Raw genomic sequence first — 17,021 nt, 5'->3', positions numbered from 1 at the left:
AGACATTTTGCTGGAAAACTTCCAACCAGTTCTATCTGTGATACCATAGCATGTGCTGGGGGGATTGGGAACAACTGTGTTTTCTTTTAAAGATTGTATAGGTAAAAAGGGGAATAAAACACTACATGACTTACACTGATGATCGTAACCAAAAGAGCAGATATTAGACTAGACACCCATGGAATTTTAAACATTTTTATAAGACAATTCAACTCATGAGGTATCTTCAGCTTCTCTATGTTCAGTATTGTACCCGTGTACTGTTTGCTCAGTTTTCCCCTAAAATATCTACTAAGTATATTTTAGGAAATAAACAAAACAGCTTTACATTTGCTCAATACACTGTCTATGTAATTCACAGACATTGATAGTTCTTTAAACTGTGTGAGTACAGGAAATGTAGACAAAATCCAATACATGCAACCATGTACCTAAAGACAGTCCACAATTAACAGGATATTAACTTTTTGGTCTACTGGTCATAATACTTTAAATCCATTTGCAATTGTGTTTTGGAATTAGTACACTGGAAACCCTTTTCCCTAAGGGATTTGTAGGGAGTAGGTAGAAGAGCTCTTACCCAGATCCATGTTCCTAGTTCTCGGGTTGCACTGTTTATATCCTTTGCAGCTTCTTAATTCCATAAGTTGGATGTGCAGTTGATTGAGAATGTCTCTATCTAGTGTGTTCACTGCATTAATCAACTGAGGATAAATAAAGGTTTTTGTTAGTATCCTTAAGGAAGTTGAGAGCTTCACACAAAGAACACATGCTTTATTTCCAAAAGTAAGTGAGCCAAGCTCAGGTCAAATGAGAGAGGTCTTGTCTATCATTGCTACATGGATATAGCTACAGCCGTGCAACCCTAGAGTATATATATGCTGCACTGATGTAAGCTGTACTTTGCAACTACATATCTCAACTTGGGCTTCCTGGCTCCCAACGCCACACTATCAATTATAGCCATTCTCTCTAGAGACAGTTATATTTAAATACAGAAGAGATGTTTAAACCCAGGGTAAGCTATATGGTTACAAGTCGTGGCTTACAGCGGTTCTGTGCATCTATGCTAGGGATTTGCACCAGTGGAGCTATACCAGTGTGGGACAAAGCCCTCAGTCATAAGACAAAGCCTTTCATCCCTATTTCTGACCAGATGTGAGAGTGTACTGTCAGTGCAGAGCCAGCTCTAGTCTCTTAAGGCAGGAAGAAGGCCCCCCTCCCCGAAAACAACTGTCTGCTTCAATGCTGCTTGCATTTTTAACCAGGAAAGTATAATATTTTTCTTGAACAGCGAGTGCCCTGCTCTGGTGTGAGAATTAGTGGCTCCTAATCAAGTCTCAGCCTTCTATCACTGTTCTAATGTACACCAAGAGACTTCTTTCAAATGTGCTTTGTTTGAAGAAAAGCTACTTATTTAGCCGTTAAAAATTAAGTAATATCATACTGAAAGGGGAAAAGCGTTTACTGGCAAATTTTTAGTATTTTCATTTCTGCTCTCTGTTCACGTACCTGATATGGGTCAGTGTTGAGATCAAAATATTCCAGGAAGCCAGTAGCAAATTCACAAAACAGGAAGTTGTGTGTCTCATTGATTGTCCTCATACACCAGTATGTGTTGTTGTTGGCACTGGTACAGGCGCAGAAAGGACCCACTGCAAATGAAAGATTGAGATACTTAAGAAGCATTCAGCCAGTGTTAGGCATATATTTCACTATTCTGTGGCAGCTTGGTGAATTACTAGCCTTCAAGAAGAGGAGCTTATTAGAGGGGCCCATGTCAATGAGAGCTGGGTGAATAATTGATATTTGGGGGAGAATTCCCCCCAATGAAATGAAAAACCAACCCTCCCCTTCCTCATTTTAGGTTCAATTAAATCATTTGTTTTGGCTTTGGATGGTTTTTATCCTTTGGCGCCCTGCCCCCCTCCTTTTTTTTTTTTTTTTTTTTTTTTTTAAACAGTTTTGTTTTTAAGTTAAATCTAGCTTTCAAAACTAAATTTTTTTTAAATGATTTTTTTTTCTTTTTTTGCAGCTGAACTATTTCCTGAGTTCAGCCTGAATTTGCAAACAGTTTTGCAAACTGGAAACTGCATTTTTGGCAAATACACCATTTGCCCAAAAAAATTGGCTCACCTTTAGTTTCAACCCAATAAATTCACCCAGAGGTCATTGACCACCTCTCTCCCCACATGCCAGGCACCTGTGAACTGACCACTTTTCTAAGGGTTTGTTATTCATCTAAAGCAAATAATTAATTAATTTAGAGCCATCAAATTCTATTATTAGAGGCTCACATGCTACTCTCTCAGTCTTTCCTGCTCGTCTTAGGGCAAAACTGGACTCCATTATCTGAAAAACTTCGTAAAAAAAATGCCTGTTTGATTAAACATTAGGCTCTTTTTAGCTTCCACTTAACTGCCTTTTCATCAGTGCCTACGCAGAAAAAGGTGTGCTTTTTCCCATCTTGTTGGATTGGTCATACCAACAGTAAATGCATTGTTGTATATTATGAGGAAATTCCTGTGACCGTGGTCAATATACCATGTAGTATAAAGTGTCTATAAGACTGATTCTAACGATGAGGGAGCAGAGCATTGCCTGGTAGCCAGAATCCTGTCTCAGACAGAGAGTGACCTGCACCTTCTTGGTTATTGCTCAGTCACTGGGATCCTTACATGTCCACAAGGGGGCGGTCTGCCAATGCTGGTTGTCATGGGTGAAGCAGGTTAGGCCAGGCATGCTGCATGTATCATTATTTTTTATTCTCTTCAGCAGTTTGCGCAGCTTCTTCTTTCGCCTCTGTTCTCTAAGCAGCCACAGCTTGTCCTTTTCCTGCAGGGCTTTTCTGCAGCCGAGAGATAAGGAAAGTTAGGACAATGCACCAAACTTTTTTTTTCCTTAAGAGAAAGGCTTGAAAGTTGCTTACAAAATTGATGGGCTTTGCTTCATGATCCGGAAGGAAAAGTAATCATTCACATTCTTAAAGAAACTGCCTTCCTTCCAAAAGGCTCTTCTGATATAATACTTGGGAATTATAGCTCTGTTCTTGTTTAAAGCAGGTGAGACATTATCTACTCAGTCTTCATTATAGCTCAGTGAAATAGATGGTGGGTTCTATTACCCCAAAGATAAAACAGCCAGTGAGATTAATTGACGTGCCTAAAGTCTCAGTCCTTGTAAAGCAGGAATTAGATCTCAGAATTTGCTGGCTTCTAGTGCCATGCTTGAACCACTAGTACCCCACTCTCTTATTCACTACCCTCGTTTTAGATGCAAATATTTTTTATAAATATAGGAGAGGTGCAGTATTATTGCATTTGGCTAGTTCTTAACTAGTGTGTGAGCATCTTGCATTTCTCTTCCAAAGCAGCAGGCTTGCACTTACTTGAAAGGATGGAGACCAGACCCTTTGTGTCTCAGTTTGCCCTTGTGTTTGGAATGGTAACTGGAAAAAACCACACATTCACAATCAAGAACAACAAGACAATTGCTACTGTTTGTACAGAATTTGCGCACTGCATTCAAATAGAACCTAATCTTTACTGATCAATGTCACTTCTTCTGCTGAGTTATTCACTAGTGATGTGTGGTTAATGATATGACCTAGCTGGACTAGAATCTACCCTGCTACGCTTTTTTCTGCATTTTCTGCTCGCTTCACAAAATCATGGGAGGACAGTGACATCTTGTTGTATGTGTCATGTATTGCAACGTGCAGGTGATTTCAGACTGCAGTTTCAACATTACCAGTTCTGTGCATACAAGAGCCAAAATTATACATCTACCAGGTAAAACAATTAAATTTCCAGTTTAATTTAGTACTTCAAATACATTTTTATGAATTTATTTTGATAATAGAATTGTTGTGACATGCCTGTAATCTTACCTCCCTTGTAGACCAACGTAGTTTAAAAATCAATATAAATTGACTTGTAAGTTCTTGCTGTATTGTTATGGGCTAGTAGTGCCTGGGAAACAGATAAAGGGTAGTATTGCAACTAATATTCTAGCTTGCACCAGTGTCTAATTTATTCTAGAGACATAAGTATTAAGCAGGATGCTGACAAATGTGTGTTGGGTTTTAAGGAAGTTAGACTATAGTTTGTGTTTTTGGAAGCTCCCTTTCCTGTGTTTTAAAAGTTAGGGCTATTCAAGCTTTGCAAGGAGGTCTTTGTGATTTTTGCATACACAAATCATAAAATTAAACAATTTTAAAAAATGAACAAAAAGCTCACTTAAATTGTAATACTATTGGCTGTTATGTCCTACACTAGCAGCCCTACATGTAGAAAGCCAATAATTTTTTTTTGCAATTTAATCTAAATAGTGTACAGACTGAATTCTGTCAGACTTTATACAGGTTCTAATAGTCTCTTCACCAGACAAACAAAAAGAGTAATATAACTCAAAGAAAATTTTAGAATACATGTTTTAAAAAGACTAATCACCACTATAAGGTAACAATACTACTATCAAATAACCAGCTTGAATTCTGCAAGCTTACATCTTACATATGAAGTATGTACCTAATTTATTAATCAGTAAATGTTCTTATTGCAGAATTGTGGCTTTACATAAGTAAAACTTTACTCATATGGGTAGTCCCATTGACTTCAGTGGGACCAGATATGCACATGTGTAAATGCTTGCAGGGCAGAGGTGTGTAAACTTCTCTATGTAAACAATTTTATCTTTCAATGTTCTACGTTACTGTAAATGTTAAAATAAAATCTGTCCTTGACAGTAGTTTTTAAAATTTTATTCTTTGAAACCAGTGATTTATAGGGCTAGTAAGCTATTGTGGACTCTTATACTGTGTTTTGGAAAATATTACACATCAAAGAGGGATATGCCACTTAGAATTACATCACTATATATCAGAATACACACACATCTCAGTCTTTATTCAGCATTAATCAGGTTCCCCCTTTACCCCACACTTGTACATACCGTTTGGCAACACCAGGGAATATTAAGAAACTGTGCTACATTTGTTACAGTGACCTGTAGCTGAACTATACACTGCAGAGTCACCAGCTAATAAGCACCATGCAGACTGTGCACCCAAGGAGCTGACGGGTGTACGCTGAATAGCTCAGCCTATAAAAAGCAAATTAGATAGGGGATAGATCATACCTGCCCATCTCCTCTCACAGAGGCCAGAAATGCCTGTTCATCACACCATCAAGAACTTTTTTCCGAAGGCCTCTCTAGGGCCCTTCTCTCAGTATTTTCTTTTTAAAACCTTTGGAAAACTTTTTTTTTAAAGCTACTTTAATTAAAGGGAGGTGGTATTGCTGTCTGGTTTCTCTAAAAGTATACTGGCCTGCTCCATCTGTTCTGCAGGGCACACAGTACCACTGCAGATCTGTGGCTGATATTCCCATGGTAACACCTGGCTCCTTGGCAGACTCAGTAGTAGCCATATTGTCAGTTGTTCCTGGTATTCTTGAGTTGCTTTGAGCAGCTTCCTGAAGGCAAATTTTATTCAAGTATTTTTCCAATTGATTTTACAAGATTCTCTGCTATACTCATTTGCTGAGTAAGAGTTTGCTGGAAGTTTCCAGGTGTGTGCCTTAAATGCTCTCCCTATGCAATGTGCGCGCTGGTTTACAACCCTTTTGGAAATCATTGGGTACATTAGAAACCGGCTGTGCAGGGTCCCTGATGCACAATGGCTATTTTAACATTAAACTATTGCACTTAGAATTGAGTTAGTAAGAAAACATTAGGTGCATTTAAACCAGTGCTAGCTGTAGGGCTACAAGTGCTCCTACAAGCTGGAAAATGCCTGTTTCTTCCAGCCAGCAGTTGCTAGATACTTTACTGCTGGTTTCTGAAGAAGTGGCTTATAATACCCCTGATTAAACTGAAGGGGGGAGCAATCTGCTTTCATCTGACTTTTGTATTATTACGTGTGCAGTATACCTATGGAAAGCAGAGAAAGGGACACTGCTCCCCTTAGGGAAAGCAAGCCTAAAGTCAAAACAATGTGCTTACTATATCATCTATGTTCTCATATGACCCCACCACCACCACAGCATCTGAGCACCATAGATCACCAACACTAGACCATAGTTAGAAGCTTGGCCTTGTCCATCATTTTAAATTGCACAGGTTAGTCCTGAATTAACTCATGAAAAACAGAAATGCCTGAGTTCTGCTACTTCTCATAGAGTGCAGAGCTGAGTGATTACGAGCAAGACGTTCCCAGCCAAACAGCACGACTGTTGAACTCAAGGGACAGAAGGAGGCCAGAGAAAAGACCTATCACTTTGTAAAAATGTCCTCATCCTGTGCTATAATAACCAGCTTTAAAATGTGCTTCTGCAGCATCTTGCTTATCTCAGTTATAATCATTCATGTGTAACAGGAAGGCGGAAGGGCTGCCTCAGCTAAATTGGGCACTGGATTAAGAGTGCCTCAGCTGCAGCCCAGCTCTCATAGGACAGTAGCAGGTGGAACATGCCCATGGTACAGCTTTTCAGTTTAAGGGATGCAGAATCCATCAGCATCATCAACTTTAGCTCCGGTAAAACAAATTCTTATCCCTCTTGCCAAGGATCAGATCAGCTACAGTTGCATATTACAACTTGCTACTTTGATGTATGTGTGGAAATACCTTATCTTGTTACAGTCACACTCCTCTGGTCGCTTCTTCTTTAGATGACCTCTGACCTCCCTTAAGTTTTTTATTTTATTTTGCAGTGTTTCAATCTAACAACAACAAAAATCACAGAATGAACTGGTTGGGTTCCTACCTTCTCCCATCCATTCTATGTCCATTAAATGATTTTCTCTCCCCACTTTTATCTTACTCCTGCTGCCCATGCACGTGCTTTTCTGGGCTTCTGACATAGGATCAAATTTGCCAAAACTAATCTTCCTAAAGCCAGGAGCAAACCTTCCTCTGGCTGGCTAGGATGGAAACCTGAGCTTGTAGCTATGAGGAAATCAGTCTTGCTAGTTCCAAAATACCAATGATGACCTATTTAAAATGGGTCTTACCACCACACTGGGCGCTGGCAGGGGAAAGCTGCAGCTATGTTCTGATTTGCATACACCTTCCTCCCACCATTTGTATTAGCAAAAGGAACAAACCACATTGAAGCCTTTAGGAGAGGTATGGCCCATTGTGAATTTGAAACAGGAACAGATTTCCCTCCTTATAGGCTTTCTGCAAGAGGAAGTGGCAGGTCTCCACCATCTTACATGACACTGATTTGAAACTTCTGGCTGTGTGGGACACAGGGCAGCGGCTAGTTTGATTGTGTTGGTATATATATATTGGTGGGAGAGGAGCAAAGTGCCTGATCATCATCTGCTTCTTCCCCTGTAACTGAAGGCCGTAAGGTTGCTACTGTGTTAGTGTTGATCACTCTAGCTGGCAGTGCAGATATGCTAGGGGTCCCACCGTGGCTCTTTACTTGGATACAACGCAAACCTATCAACCAGGATTGAGGAAAAGATCACTATCCCACCACCACTAAATGGCAGTTGCAGCATGGCAGGCTGATGTACAGGTGGAGGACCCAGAACTCAAGAGGAATACACAAAGGATCCTGCCCTGTGACCCTATACAAGAAACAGAGGAGACCGGAGAGATGAGACAAGAAAATTTTCTTCATTCTGTACTCCACATACTTGTTAATAAACAAAGAGCTGGAAGAAGAGGACCATAATGAAGAAGATTGACTTAAGCTTGCCCCTTAGTTTACTAGAAAAGCTAATATGGTCTTCAGTATTTCCCAGTTTTGTATGGTAAAAGCTGGTGAAGGGATTCCCAGATATAATTTGCTGAGTGGTGACAAGAGCTCCTTCCCCTGCACTCTGCAATGTTTTTTGGTTTCAGCTTTTCCTTCCCAGCATTTCCCTGTGCTCCAATGACTGGCTAAATATTCACTGGCTTGAATGCAGAGGCCTGCAGGGAGACCTTGCATAATAACTTCTTTTCCAAATCCCTCATCTCCACAAACCAAGGAAAAACTAATCCAATTCTCAAATGCAAAAGTTAAAAAAAACCAAAACAAACCAGTGTACTACATACATACAGCCATTAAGATCACTAACCTCATGGTCAATATGAAGTTTATGGTCCTTCCACGCCTGCAGTGACTTGTACAGGTCTGTGTCACACTGAACAGTATCATTCTCCAAGATATAGCATCTGTCCAAGGCATAATAACAAGTGTTTTACATTGCACAGATGAGTCAGCAATGGAACCATCTGCTTTTGATAATACAGAGTTCCAAAGCACAAATTTTACCAATTCAATGATATAAAATAATGTATTAAGGGTAGGGGGGAGAATTTGGTTTTGTGTTATGGTAAATTTGTAACAATGAACTGGAGGGTAATAAACAATCTCTGTGAATATCCTTGTAAACTATCATATATTAGCTATTTCCTATTGCTGCTCTTAGACTGGGCTGCACAGACTGCTAAATTACTTATCAAGCATGCAGCTAACATATGTTTAACTAATCCTGAAGGCTTCTCAGAAGCAGTAATGCACACTAACGCTCAACTAAGTGATCTATGACAGAGACAGTCCCCAGAAAAAATGTTAGGCTTCCCAGTCACTTAGGCTTGAAAGGCAAGGCACTCTTACAGCTTCTTACAACAGGGCTAAAATTTTCAAAAACACCTAAGTCCCACTGACTTTTAAGGAGATTTTGTCTCCCAAGTCACTGTTAAAATGGGACTTCGGCATTTTTTGAGTATTTGACACTAGGACTTTACTAGAGCTTAGCAAATACCATAGGAAGGTATTTGTGAATATTTCTTTGACAAAAAGCTGCGAACTCGCTTCTGTGCTTCCCTAAGACTGTTTGTGGATAAGGAAGCAGCAGGACTCCTCGCAGGCAGGTCCATGTTTGCAGAAGTGTTCGGACAACCATCTTGAAAGCTATTTGTGTGGACTTGGGAGCAGTCAGGGAGCAGGATCACCACCATTTGATTCAGGATGTCACTCACACAGCATAAACAGCAAACTTTGACTTGCAAACACTCTGTGAGGTATCCTCAGCTGGTGTCAATGGATGGAGCTGCACTGACTTCAATGAAGCCATGCTGCCTTACACTGGGGGAAGAGTTAGCCCTCGAACAGCCGTTGAAGTGTGTTTATACGAGCTAAGCACTGAACAATTTGAAATAACTGATGTCTGTCTGCCCATAATTCATAAGCAGAAAGCGAGTAAGGTAATTGGATACAAATTTAGCTGCAAATTGCTCACCATCCTCAAGTTTATACACAGAGGAGATTTCTTGTTTCCCTGTGGGGTTAGGGTGTCTTTACAGCCCAGAGAATTCCCTTGCCCCATCCTCCAAGGCTCCATGTTGCAATGCTCCTCTCCCCTCAGTCCAGCATTCACGTTCCCAGTATTGACAAGAGGCTGCTGCTTCCCCTAGACCTCTGTGTTCTTGGAACAAGAAACCTGTTCCACTGAACCAGGGCCTATAAACCCCCTGTGCAGATCAAGTGACTCACTAGGAGTTCCACTGTACAGTTTATCCTGGTCTCAAATAAGGATGAGCATTACTGGTGCAAACTGCAGTTGTGCTTCTCTACACTAGGGCTTTGACCTGGCTGATCACTGATGGAGGCAAGCCCCCAATGCTGACACAGCTTAGAGCATTATGCAGTGTGTCTGAAGCCACACACCCTTCCTGGTGTGATGGCAAATCATCTAGTGTGACAATCTAAAGCTACGGAGGGTGAGGATGGGGACTTCAGAGAAGGAAGGAAGAGGGACTTAACTGTACATTCAGGATGGGATTTTCAGAAGGCCTAACTCAGCACCCATTGATATCAATGGGAGTTGTACACTGACTTCAATGGGAGCAGAGCTACACCAATGCTGAGAGCGTTGGAAAATTCCCACCTCCGAACTCTTAGTTGCTGTGAGGCGGGGACCGTTGCTGAATCCAGCCAGACTTCCTCTCCAGCTCTTCCCACCCCCCAACTAAACTGTTTCTGCAGCAGTTGCACTCTGCCAGGCTGGAGAACCAGAGCCCATGTCTCAGCATCCTCCAAAAGAAATGCACCTATTCTTACTCAACCTGCCACATGGGCGGTGAGGGTAAATGTCACACACTGTACGCACTCACCTGTGTGTCACTTTGATTAAATTAGAGGCCATATACTCTGCGATGCCGCCCGTGCCACTGTATTCCCCAACTTCCTTATCCTCCTCTTCTCCTGCAACCTCCCCCTGGACCTTGTGTCTTTTGGTGACATTCCTTGGTAAGACAGGTTGGTAGCCGTCCTCTAAGCCCAAATTATAGACCTCTCCGTCCAGCTCAATGGACACCGAGCGAACAGAGCGATTTCGGATATAGCTTGGCTTGTAGTCTGGAAGAGAGGGAGAGAGTGTGCTATCATTTACTCCTGCTTGAGCCAGGTTCTACTTCAGACACCAGCCAGATGGAGACATTTGGAATTAACTGGCCCAGCTTCCAGGTTTGGCATTTGCTGCAGCTGTCTTCAGAGCTGCTGTCTCACTAGCACTTTCATGGACAGATGGGTAACTGGGAGCATGAGAGAGTGAGGGCAAATACAATGCAGATGGACACAGAGGAGGAAGATGTACTTGTACAATATTGTAAAATAATTCATTTTAAAAATTGCTTTTACCAGGAGAGTCACCAGGTGGCAGCAAAAGCTTAAAAAATAACCCTGATAGGTAGAAATGGAAGAGCTGCACATTACTAGGTCATCCCCATGCAGGCCATTATAGTGTTTTCCCTTCAGCATGTGGTCCTGGGCTTTTTCCAGTCTACTTTAAAGCACCCAGCCTGATCCTTTTTCTCAATTTCATTCTTTTCCTTCCAGACAGGCTATTTTAGCTGGTAATCTCTCCCCTCAAATCAATCCCTCCTGGCCCCTCATCATCTCTATTTCTCTTCCCTAAATTCCCTCGTTTGCCAATCTCTCTCTGATTGCCTGATTCTATAGTGTCTCCAATGCCACATAGTGCCTCATAAACGCAAGCCTTTCCATACGCAACTCAAACTCACACTGCAGGGCTTGTTACTATGCCACACTATGAGCCCATAGCAACTTCATTGTCCCCACACACCCATCAATCAGTTTGGTTCTGCTGCTTTCCAAGATTATTCTTCCTTGCTCAAAACCCAAGGGATTCTAGAGATGGCTCCAAGTTTAGATCCAGATCCAAACTTTCCCAAAGTTTGGAAGTGGCTGGATCCGGCCAATATTTGGCCCATCTGTTGCTAAGGAATAAAAGGCAAGTTCCTGCTCTTCCTCACCTAGGGCCTCATCCAGTCTCAGCCCTACTCACATTGTGCCAGTGATTTCAATTAGATAATTTGCAAACTATAAAGGGTGGCAGCATATGGCCCCTAATTTGTAAGAGGCTATTTAAGAATTCCCTATTTTACACTTTCATTCCCAGAGCAGGAGATGCATAAATTTTCACATACCCTTTCCCCATTTATTTGAGTAGCCATCCTGCCCTTACAGAAAAAGGGATGACAGCAGCACAACCTGACTGGAAGCCAGCACGGAAAAGCCCCTCTGCTTGCTGGTGCCTGATCCATTTCTCAGCACCAAGGGCCTCATGGCTGTCTTGGGCCTCGCTGGTATCAAGTCTCTTGGCTCTTCTGGATTCCTTCTCTCTGCCTAAAACTGAAGGCTAGCAGAGTGTACCCCACAAGAATGAGACTTTTGTTTTGTAGTCTGATGAAGAGAGATCTGCTGTTGTGGCATGAAAAGAAACTAGTCCCACGTGCTCAAAACCTACCCTTTACCAGAGGAAACCCCCACAAAGGAGAAAAAAATGGGAAACATTAACTAATGTGTTGTCCCACCAAAAAGGTGGACTGTTCAAATGAGTGATATCCTATAACACACAGGACTGACTGTTTTGAAGGCCCATCTCTGATTTCCTGGTTAAGTTGGTCAGGAGGCTCAGGACCTATTTAGGAATGTTGGTGGACATGCAACGGCAAGAGAAACAAATCTCTCCTCCCAGCTAAGCTTTGGTTCTTGGCACTTACTTAATTCCTGTTGATACACTACAGAAAGTAGAATACCAGCTGGATGGTTTAGCTCAGCACTTTTTTCCACCTGGGGCTTAAAATGTATTACTGATATTGAGCCAGGTGATTCATAGCTGAAGAAATAAACATTTTAGGCTTCAATTCAGGAAATGTATGAATAAGAGGAAGAAACTCCTGTCTTTTCAATACCAGAAGGATGTTCCAAAAAGCTACACCCTAACAATTACACTGAAAATGCAAACTCTCGTTTCTTTTAGTTGCTCTCTTATTTCATCTTGTTTTCTCTGCCAGCGAAGAGCTTCTCTTCCCTGTGAACTTTATGTACCCACCTGGTGCACTCAGGGCCAGATTTAGGAGCAGGCACCTATCAGCTAGGGTGCCAGGCTTGGGGTGCTGTTTTTGTTGTTTTAGCAACAAAAGGGAAAATAGAATGTTGGAAGTAAAATGTTTCAGGTGTTCTGTGAAATTGGCTACAAATACAATAAAAATAAGGTATTAAAAAGTTTAACAAATGGAATGGAGGAGGGTACCAAAGACATTCTTCGCCTGGGACACCATTTGGTCTAGGGCTGGCTCTGGTGCACTTCCTTTAACAAGCAGCTGCAGGGAACCATAGCCTACCCGTGTCCCTGAAGAATCCTCTTACACTCAAATGCAGGAGAGAACGTCTCCACTGCAGTCAATTTCTAATCTGACCAGATGAAGAATGACTTGGTCTGGTGTGAGACAGCTCATAAACCAAGTCAGATGGTTTTGGCATTGCTAACATGATTCACTATCCACAGTGGGGGAGCAGAGCACTTAATACTGTGATTTGTCCCAAATGCCATCTAATCCAAGAGGAATGGTTAAAACATTTTAAGTGATAAATTTTCAGCTGGCCTGAGCCTGTGCCTCTCTGTCTGCAAAGTGAATTGTGGGGACAAATCCTGGCAATTATATGTCTAACCACCTTATCTGCTCCCACAATTAAAGTTTTGCTCTCCAGTTCATTTGTGCGCGTGCACACACACACACACAGCAGGGGTGCAGGACCTCTGAATATTTGTCCTTTAAATGCCTACACTCCCTTGTCATCAAAATTCTCTCAACAGGTTTCAGAGGCTCTGCTCCAGGAAGGCCCAGGAGTTCCACACCTCTTTGTCTTTGTTCCTCAGAAGCCAACTGATATCCTGCCGGTATTACTATATATTTATATCCTCAAAGCTGAATCTAGAAACTGAGTTTGGAGAAGTTGATCTATGCTAAAGGAAGTTAATCACTCATCACGGCACCATCTCTCCACAGTTGCTATCCTTCTCTTCTTGTGTCCCTCAGCACAGATCTCCTCTCTCTCTGTTGTGCTTAAGGGCAGGTACAAAGCACCAGTCAGGACCACCTCAGCAGGACTGAAGACTAAACCAGTCAATTCCTTCATGAGTTATTTTTTATAGCAAAAAGTAGAAGCATTTAAAATTTCAGCAATGGGTGGTGAGCATACATTGCAGCACCTGGAATAATAATTCAATTACATAAAGAAACAAGGTAATGTTTTATTATAAAATCATAAACTTCATATCTGGCATAAACATGCCCAGCTTTCAGCTTTACCTTAACTTCCCTCCAGCTATCACTCAAGCCTTATTACTAGTTTCCACTGCCAAAGTCATGATTTAGCACTGAGATCACTTAGGAATGATAGTTCTTTCAAGGATAACTGAGTACTGAAACTCCTGTACGTGGCAACTTCTCCAAAGCAGAAGCAGGAGCATTAGCGAAAGGCAGAAAGCACTTGCTCTTCTCTGCTGCTACCCGTTCTTCACAGATAGATTGGATATGATGCATTTTCCATTTCATAAATGACCAAGGAAAAAGTCTTTTAGATTATTACTATGAGAAATTTTCTGCTAATGGATTCTAACCATGGGGAATTTATTTTATTTGAATGTGCCTTAAAGAAAAAAAAATGTCTGATACCAGCCAAATGTTTCCTATTATCATCATCAATATATTTTCAGAGTTTTGCAGAATGGTACTTTTGAAAATTTTACCTAAGTGCCTTAGGCACCTAATGCCAGATTTTAAAACCTATTTAGGTACCTAAAGATGCAGATAGATGCCTAGTGAGATTTTCCATAGGAGTTAAGCATCTAGATGCTTTTGAAAATTCTACTAAGCACCTATTTGCATCTTTAAGGGCCTAAATATCTTAAAATCTGGCCCCTAACAACTTCGGTGCTTTTGAAAATTTTACCCCAAATCATTTATCTCTAAGTAATTAATATTCAGGTGTTTTTTTCTAATACTATCAGGCTGTCTTAAAACACTGGTATTTTGCCACAGCAGTGAGATCTGACCATCAAGCAAAACAAACCTCATGGAAGTGAGAATGAAAATACACTATCATTTTGTACAACATGCTCTCCTTCCTGTTTACTAAGTTATGCGCAGAGAAGAGAAAGTAAACCGTGCATATTTGTAACTTCCATTCTTCGTATGCATTTCAGCATCACAGTAGGGGCAGATCTATTCCACATTTGTTATATAAAGCAGCATTATAGACCATAAGACAGCTGTGTAAAATAACTTACCATAATCTCACAATTGTTTAAACTTTCTTACTTCCAGAGAGCATTGTTTCATTTTTTTTAACAATACAAAAAATACAAATTATTTAAAACCCAAAGGAAATTAAATGGACAGAGAAATACAAAATTATTGAAAGAACATCCCCTGACTAACACTAAAAAACAGGTACACTCAGAGAACACGCTGTAGAAAGTTCTTTTTTCCTTGTTCCCAATATATAAAGTAATTTCAGGTCAGCAATAAATTTATAGGTGGCCCCACATGGCATGTGGACAGCATGAGTTTAGACCTAGCAGCTGAGTTCCTCTAACCCAGAATTTACTTGCTCTTGCTGACAGGGCTATGTCTGGTGTCTAATGTATTTTGGGACTGTTAAATTTTTTAACTTGTGGTCTCCATTTTAGTGAATGGAATTTGCTAGGCCCTGGAATGGGCTTGGACCCTGATCCTGTATGCCCTGGGCACCCAACAGTAGGTCCTGTGTATGTTCTCCATCAGATAACATTGTTCCTCATGACAATGTTCTACCCCAGCGGTTCTCAACCGGTGGTATGGTGATACTTACCAGAAGGCTGGGTGGTACGCGCGCCGCTGAATCCGCAGCTGCCGGAAGGGCCCTCCCACCCGCCCGTGCGAAACCGTGCCGCCGAAAATGGGGAAACGGCGGAAGGGTTTCGGCGGCGGGTATTGTTTCCGCCGCGAAACCCCGCCGCAAGTCCCCTCCCTTTTTTTCCCGGGTACAGTCGGGTCAAGTGGTACTTGACCTGACTGTACCTGGCCCGAGTGGTACTCGGGAAAAAACGGTTGAGAACCGCTGTTCTACCCAGTCCAGCACAGTCTGCAAAAGAGTACATATTCTTCCCAGTTCCCATCCTAAGAAACACGAAATATGTAATAAAAATCCAAGTACCCAAAATTAGCATCTGGATCACCCTTTTTACAGCATATTACCAGTCTGTAGGGGAAAAAAAGCTCCATTTTCGGTTATGCCATTTTCTCCTGCCCTAACAATTTTCAACCCAATAAGTCGGGCTTTCTACTTAGGCTGTTTAAAATAATAAACTGGAAAGTTCCATTGACCTGTGTCACTTTGTGCCCACTCCCTCTCACAGTGTGATTTAATAAGTAATTAATGAATAATTATAGGTAATATAATAGGCAATCATATATAATATAATATATAACAGGTAATTTATATATATATAATATAATATAATTAATTAATAATATAATTAATAAGTATATAATTTATATAATATATAGTAGGTAATAATATAATAGGTAATATAGATTTAATAGGTAATTAATATGTAATTAACCCTGCTAAGACTGGCTGTAAAAGTAAAGCAATGGAGCCCATTTGTTTTACTCAAAAAATAAACAGTGGCAACTTGATCATTAGGCTCCTATCTTAGGCTTGGTCTACACAAGAGTTTTTTCGACAAAAGTCAGCTTTCTTTGACAAAACAGTGGAGGTGTACACACTGAAATGCTCCTCCTACTGAGGTAACTTCGCTGCTGTGCTGACATCATAAAACCACCTCAACGAGAGGTGTAGGACTTATGGTGGTGTAGGCAAGGCGACAAGATATGAAGTTTATGATTTTATAATAAAACATCAAGAACAAAACCGGGCAGCTAGAACCCAGCTGCTCCCCACATCCCTGGAGAACTGAGTGGCTGGACCCTGGCTCCTGGCAGGGAGTGGGGGAGTAGAAGGCAGTCCACTGGGAGCCTGTGGGGCAGCCAAGCTCCCAGCAGGGAGCTGCCAAGGGAGCTGAGAGACCCAACTCTGAACTCTCCACATTGCCCCTCTTAGGTAGATGTAAGTCAGTGGTTCCCAACCTTTTTAGCTTGAGGGCCACAGATATCATTTTTACAACCCTGAAGGGTCACAAGTCTCCACCAGCAGCCACGCCCTTCCCACTGCCGCCAGACGGAAGGAGTTCAGCTCCTGTCTCCCTGGCTGCAGCAGGGAAACCGCATGCATGCTGTAGCCCTGTGCACTCCACCTGGGTCTCTAGGCAGTGGCTCCCTTCTGCAGCCAGAACGGAAGATCAGTGCTCCCCTCCCTCTGGTTTCAGCAGGGACCCCAGAGCCTAGAGACCCAGGCAGAGCACCTTGCTCTATGCTGGAGCCGGGGGGAAAGGGAGCACTGATCTCCCATCCCCTTGGCTGCAGCAAGGAGCCTGCACCGGTCTTTTAGCCCATTGGAAACGCGCTCCGCTGGGTCCTTAGGCAGCATTCCCTTTTGCAGCCAGCAGGAGGGGAGCAGTGGGCCACTTTGAAAGTCCCCGCATGTCACTTTTGGCTCCCGGTCCACAGGTTCGGTACCCCTGGTGTAAGTGCTCCTGGTGAGGACACGTACCTCCGACCCAAGGAAGGGGGTGTGGACATCAGCCACTGCAGTAAGTCATGCAGTGGC

At 42.0% G+C, this 17,021-nt stretch overlaps 1 protein-coding gene across 12 annotated transcripts in view; it reads right to left on the bottom strand.

The window, feature by feature from the left end:
- Positions 1-17,021, bottom strand: part of SULF2 (sulfatase 2) — a 209,140-nt gene that overhangs the window by 4,808 nt on the left and 187,311 nt on the right. For 11 of the 12 annotated variants that reach the window (XR_010921001.1, XM_067554306.1, XM_067554303.1 and 8 more), the window contains 7 exons: positions 10,115-10,358; positions 8,074-8,170; positions 6,626-6,720; positions 3,389-3,448; positions 2,679-2,848; positions 1,513-1,655; positions 581-704 (listed from right to left, as the gene is read on the bottom strand). Coding sequence is in view for 11 of the 12 variants with exons in the window: in XM_067554306.1 (XP_067410407.1) it covers positions 581-704; positions 1,513-1,655; positions 2,679-2,848; positions 3,389-3,448; positions 6,626-6,720; positions 8,074-8,170; positions 10,115-10,358 (933 nt within the window). In the remaining variant the exon portion in view is untranslated. The remainder of the gene's footprint in view (positions 1-580; positions 705-1,512; positions 1,656-2,678; positions 2,849-3,388; positions 3,449-6,625; positions 6,721-8,073; positions 8,171-10,114; positions 10,359-17,021) is intronic. The other variant, XM_067554311.1, reaches the window with a different exon arrangement.

This window comes from Emydura macquarii, unplaced genomic scaffold (genome assembly GCF_026122565.2).
Source record: "Emydura macquarii macquarii isolate MOO-44397 ecotype Brisbane River unplaced genomic scaffold, CSIRO-AGI_Emac_v2 contig_1483, whole genome shotgun sequence".
In the NCBI taxonomy this organism is placed as follows: Eukaryota; Metazoa; Chordata; order Testudines; family Chelidae; genus Emydura; species Emydura macquarii.
This window is presented reverse-complemented; position numbering and strand designations above follow the sequence as displayed.